General features: G+C 35.5%; 1 protein-coding gene across 1 annotated transcript in view; it reads right to left on the bottom strand.

The window, feature by feature from the left end:
- The window catches only part of LOC118747276, a gene marked incomplete at its 5' end in the record, with an annotated part of 9,004 nt that overhangs the window by 2,616 nt on the left and 184 nt on the right, over positions 1 to 6,204 (bottom strand). Inside the window, 1 exon segment of the mRNA XM_036481277.1 lies at positions 6,023 to 6,186. Coding sequence (XP_036337170.1) covers positions 6,023 to 6,186 — 164 coding nt within the window.

Raw genomic sequence — 6,204 nt, 5'->3', positions numbered from 1 at the left:
CGGAAACATACCTCAGGAACATCGTATGCATTTTTCACACGTAAGAATGCCAAGTGTGCACGTGCTTTGATAGACATACTGCGCGAAGCCAACCAAAATGTAAATCCAGAATTAGAATACATGGCCCGCAGTGCCGGCACTGGTGGTGGTCGCAGTCGTGGGGGCCGAGGAAGTGGCGGTGGCGGCGGCGGCGGTGGTAGCAGCATGGGACCTAATAGACGTGGTGGTGGTGGTGGGGGAGGTCGCGCTTTTCATTCGGGTGGTATGGGAGGAAATTCAGGTCCTGGATATGGTAACGGTTATCGTGGGAATGCTCTGATGGGTGGCAACAGCGGTGGCGGTGGTGGATATGGCAGTAGTAGTGGCGTTGGTGGCGGTTTCCCGAACGGTGGCCTGTCTTCTGGTGGCTCTAGATCGCGGAACTACAACTCTCGACACTAAAACACACACTCATCGCGAAATTTTGTGTAAGCATGGAGAAACTTGCCAACTGCAAGAGTTGGTTTTACATAAAGAAATAATATGTATGAAAAGAATTCCCTTTAAGTTCGTTCGCAACGTTTCATAAGTCAAACAATCTGAAATTGACGTTGGAGCAATGCAACACTTCTTTTGAGACACGGTGATCAAATCAAGAAAAACAAGAAAGCATGTATATTCATATGTATGTGTTAGGCTGGGTCTTCATACTTGAATTGTAAACACTCGCTTTTAGCATAATCTTCTGTAAATATCATTCTCATAGAAAACACCTGGCATTTACGTCAAAGGGCTAGGGAAACGGAAGATACAGCTTTATATACAAAAGAGGTTATGAAAATTTAGATGTGTACATTTTCGTTTAACGTACATACATACTTATATTAAACATTTATGGAATAAATGAATGAATGGAATTAAAACTATATCAGAAGGTTACTAAAATAGAAGATTGAATAAAGTTTTAATATCTTTATTTCCAAGATGTTTGTTTTATTATTTTTTGTAAGTTGTGGTTCACAATATTCAAAAGTGTGTATATGTGTGTATAATTAGGCTTTGTTTTAGGAAATGCATGATTTTTTTTTGTAGAATAATGATATATGTATGTTTAAGATCTCTTTTACATCTTTCGTACTAAATAATTTCTAATGTATATTTGTAAGTATGCACTAGTTCGTGGTTTTATGTTTATTTAAAAATATGTATAAGTAAAATTACATCAGTTAATATAAAAATTTTGTGCATTCGTCCATTTGACACATTGCTGCTACATTTTTATTGGTTATGCCTGCTTTTGTGCTCGGCGCTGTCCTGGAATGAGAAGATCAAAATGCAGAGAAATTTAACATGGATTTAGTGGTAATATGCTACTCATCGGGGAAATAATTTAGATTAAGTCTTTACACTAAATACATAGAGCAATAGGGTTGCCAGACGTACTGCTTTTGGGAGTAAACGTTTACTTTTTTTATTGTAATGTACTCCCTTGTACTCCCAAAAAAAAGATATCTGGAAATGTACTCCTTTCTTAGTTTTGTACTTCTTTTGTACTCCTTTTTCCAGCTATTAATATTTTATCATTTACAGGGCGTAAAATAATAACTGTTGCACAGGTTTTATTGAAAAATAAAAGGGAACTATAGATTTTGCGAAAAAAGTACTTTATTGTTAATTATCCACATATTTCACTTAAATTTTATTGATAAGTTTTTAAATTTTAACATTCATTTGCGTTTACCAGCGGTAAACACGTTGAGAGAAAAGCACAAGCGGCACGCTAGTCTTCGTCGGTTACTTTATTACATATCGTCACTAGACACGAATAAAGGCGCGCGCTCAAAAAATGACGGCGAAAAAAGACGCATAAAAAAACTTCAGCGTCAAAGACTCTTAACATACTTCGCCGTAGGTTTTCATAAGCATCTTTTTTCGCAAAATTTTTTTACGCGCCTTTTTTCACCGTCAAAACACTAGCGGCCCTTAATTGGTGTGTAGTGACGATATCTTCTGTAAACATAGGCTAATTTCCTCCATTTGGCTCCTTTATACTCCGTCTTTTGTCCAACATAAGGCCTCATACTCAGCAATCGAAAAGACTCGGAACTGATGACTAGAAGGCCATTCATTCGACCAACCCTACACCTATACAGTTTGTTTTTTTTTTATACAAAATCTAAGAAAAAAATACACCTGAAAAAACCATTTACTTTTCTCCCAAAGCTGGCAAATGGAAATTTGGATTAAAGTTTTAAAACTAATTAATAAAATTAAAGTAAACTATAAAGTCAGCAAAAAATACTTTTTTTCCCAAAATCTTTAAAGGACTCTTTTATTTTTCGAAAAACCTTTGCGACAGTTATTAATTTACGCTCTGTATTTTGCCATTCATATTGTGGCAAACACTACTTAGTAAGTAAAGTTAAGTGTGACAGTGAAAAGGTGTACGCATGGTCGTAGGCAGGTAGGTGCAGGGCGCTCGGGTATAAAAATCAGAAAAAATTTAAATTATAAAATAAAAAAAATTGCCATACATTCAGGAATAGACTGGAATTCTTTTGTAGAATTTAGTTATTTATTTCTATGATATCCGTGTTTGTTTGTACCTAAATAATGGTAATTTGTAACAATAAATTGCACAAAAAAATAAAACAAAAATTGTAGTCCTTTTTTAAGTTCTGTACTGCTTTTTTTCTATCGAAAATAAGAAATGTACTCCTTTCTCCGTTTCAGAATCTGGCAACCCTATAGAGCAAGAACTAAAAAGTTTAATAAAAATCGGATGATAGGGTGATTGGTCAATCCTAAAATGGAAAACTTAATCTTTACGCCATGAAATGATCCGCCCACACACAATTTAGTGATTTAATTCTTCTTGTTTCATAGAGCCCTTTATATGGAAACTCGCCTAAATTTAGCTGGTGTAGAGGTTTATCGCAAATCTTCTTTTGGAACGAAGATAATTCGCCTCATTGAGTGAGTTGTAAATTAGGCTGTCTATTGTCGTGCTAAAATAAATAAACGACGAACATCCACTTCCTTTTCGTCGGTGAACGAGTGTGGACGGATTTAGCTTCTGGCGCATAGGCACTCGTGAAGTGCTAAGTACAGTAACTTTAATTTTTCTTAGTATACCTATCTACGCTATAGCATACAGATAGACAAAACCCATTTTCGCTTTTGGGTTTTTGCTCATCTTTCTCAGGTGAGTAATTTTCCTGTAAGTCTATTATTGTGAAGTGCATGTAGACATCCTTGTGTCGATTAGTGTTTTTTTTATTTTTTATTAGCATCAAGCTCGGAACACTTTGACGACAGCAAGCGACAAGCAGCATCTGTCAAATTTTAAATACACACGTTCTCACGGACACAATTATTTTGACGACAGCACGACATCTTGGCTGCAGGACTGCAATTGTCGACGTCGCCAAATTAAATCTATTTCTAATTTTGCCGGCGACAATGAGTAGATGTAGTGCTGCAAAATTAAATTGTCGCAAAATTAATCACATATTCTTGATTGTTCATGTTTTTCTTATTTACTTAAATAAAAATACACAATTTGTGAAATAAATATACCAAAATATCAAACTTTAAAATCAGCTGTTTGCTATGTCGCTGAGGTCTTCAAAGTGTTTAAGAAGCTGGCTTCAAGACGACATTTGTCGACAAAATGATGTCGCTGTCGTTACGTCGTGAAGTTGCAGTCGTCAAAGTGTTCCGAGCTTAAGACTGCCGACGACGGCAGCAAAAAAGCAAAAAGCCGATATGGCGTCGCCGACTGCAAGGTCGGTCTTTACAAAATTACATTTAAGAACTGTGCGTCTGTAAACAACTTTCTTTTAAATTCTAAAATCAAGGCAGTGGGATTAAGGCCCTTCGTTCTGAGAACGGCCTTAGAATCCTATGGTGTAGTTAGGGGTATCCTAACTTCATATACGGAATTAAAGGCCAATATTATCTCAAGTATCCCTATTTCAGCGGTCAGGCGCTTCACGCGGAAGGCTGATAACAAAACTTTTATCCCCACAACCACCGTGAAATTTGGCTTTGCAAATAAAGAAATTCCAAAGTATATTATACTTGACTAAACAAAACTGTACGTCGACTTCTATGTCCCCCCTCTAAGGCATGGTCACAGGTAGTACGCCTGCAAATCAAAGAAAAGGTGCGTTCAAAGCGGACAAAACGACTGTGATTCTAATTCCTGTGAGAAGAAATGCATTTTATGTGTGCTGATTGGAAAAAATAAAAGTCTGTTGACTATATACGCGCGGTTAAAAAATTATCAAGAAAGGAGACCCTAAAGCTTACTTCCCTCGCAACGAAAATCGGTTCAACTTGCTCACAGTTGACGATGCGGAATTCCCAATCTTAACAAACGAGGACAAAGTCTCAAAAAATAGCGATAGTGAGATTAACAGAAAGCTAACTAGAGTCAAGTACAGTGCGGTAGCATACTTATCCAAAACGGAAAAGCAAACAGTGCACAGGCGTGGGCATGTCCTCTAGGGGTAGGAATCTTCTTAACATAATTTCTGAGCACAATTTTTGGGCACTCAATGATGGATCTTAGACCTTTAAGGCCAACTTCTTATCTCCCACAGGTACCTGTTGCCTGATTTAAAATCTAAATTTTGACTTTGGCATTTGTGTATTATCCCAAGCTTTTTATTAGAAATCTGGTTCAGAAAGATAGATTTTTTTTTATAAAAGAAAAACAAACAAAAAACATACTATACCGTTAGCTTTGATTGAAAGGTTGCTAAATACATTTTGTTTATTTTACAGGAAAGAAAAACAACTTTCTATAGATAACCACATACAACTCAAGAAGGCTCGTTGATAATTAAAAGGTTTCGTATTATTTTGATCTTTTCGAGTTTTACCTCTTTTAAACTTAGCAAATTTGCATTTTATTGAATATTAGCAAATACCCGGCGTGATTCACTGCGCCTTAAAAGCACTTTTACGCTGTTACTTCATGGTTATGGCCTCATTCATAAAAAATAAAATAGATTTAAAGAGCTTTTTTCATTTATATTATAAATATAAACGAATATAATTTTTCAAATTGGTGGCAACCCCCCTCAAAAATATTTTTGGCAGTAAAATTTCCTAAACCTCTTCAATATAATATCCATATTGCATTATTTATTTTGTCTTATCAATTAGATTAAATTAAAATTTCCAAACAGGTGGTAATCTTCCACTAAAATTTGTACGTCTGTAAACCATCTTAAATCTCTTTCTTTTGACAGCCATATTGCAATATTTAATTTATCTTATCAATTTACCTAAACTGTAATTTTCAAACAGGTGGCAACTCTAATTTTCTTCTTCTATATTTTAAGTAAGACATGTAGTAATACACCAGTGAAAACTGCATTCGATTCCATGTATTCGTTTTCGATTGATGCGCGTATAAACATTCATACAGACAGACATACATATGTACATACATATAGACAAAAAATCTAAAAATTGTTGATTTCACTTCTGTTGATCTAATAAAGAAATCCATATTAATTTTTCTTTAATGTCTACGGAAAAAATAAAAAAAAGGATCTTAGTCCTTTTCGAAACGATGCAATTTCGCTTTCTTCTTGTATAAAAATATGAGTTTTCACAAAAAATGCACTTAGCAACTTTTCACTCTAAGCTAGCGATATGTATGATATGTGTATAAATGTTTGTATAATGAAAACATCGCACACCGTCCTCAAAAGGTTCACAACTGAAAATCACACGTTTGTCAGAAAATGCGAAAAACTATTTTTTTAAGCACCTGATAATCATATGGGCAAGGGAGACTTTATTTTAGGTTTTTTAAGAAGTTATAACAAAAATTTGCTCGAGCTTTTGATGAAAGGTAAATAAAAGCTCTATGTACATTTTTAGCGCATAATTTCAAAAATGCTAAATTTTTAGTTGTGCCTCTTTTGAAGATGGTGTGCGATATGTATGTATGTATGTATCGTAATGTAATATGCGTATCCTTAAAAAATGATTGCCAACCGAGGAATTTGAAATTTCTTTATACCTTTCTCCTTATGCTTTCGCTCTTTGTTGGCCTTGCTGACCATCTTTGCTCCGCCGGCATTACACTTCTTGTTGATATTACGCATCGGCTCACAGCTGGACTCTGCGGCGGTGTCAGTTCCGCCTGCCGGATTGGCTGCTGCTGTCGATTTCAATATGTCTTGCCTCGTCATTTGACCATTA

This window comes from Rhagoletis pomonella, unplaced genomic scaffold, assembly GCF_013731165.1.
Source record: "Rhagoletis pomonella isolate Grant_MI unplaced genomic scaffold, Rhpom_1.0 Rhpom_scaffold_00011, whole genome shotgun sequence".
In the NCBI taxonomy this organism is placed as follows: Eukaryota; Metazoa; Arthropoda; class Insecta; order Diptera; family Tephritidae; genus Rhagoletis; species Rhagoletis pomonella.
This window is presented reverse-complemented; position numbering and strand designations above follow the sequence as displayed.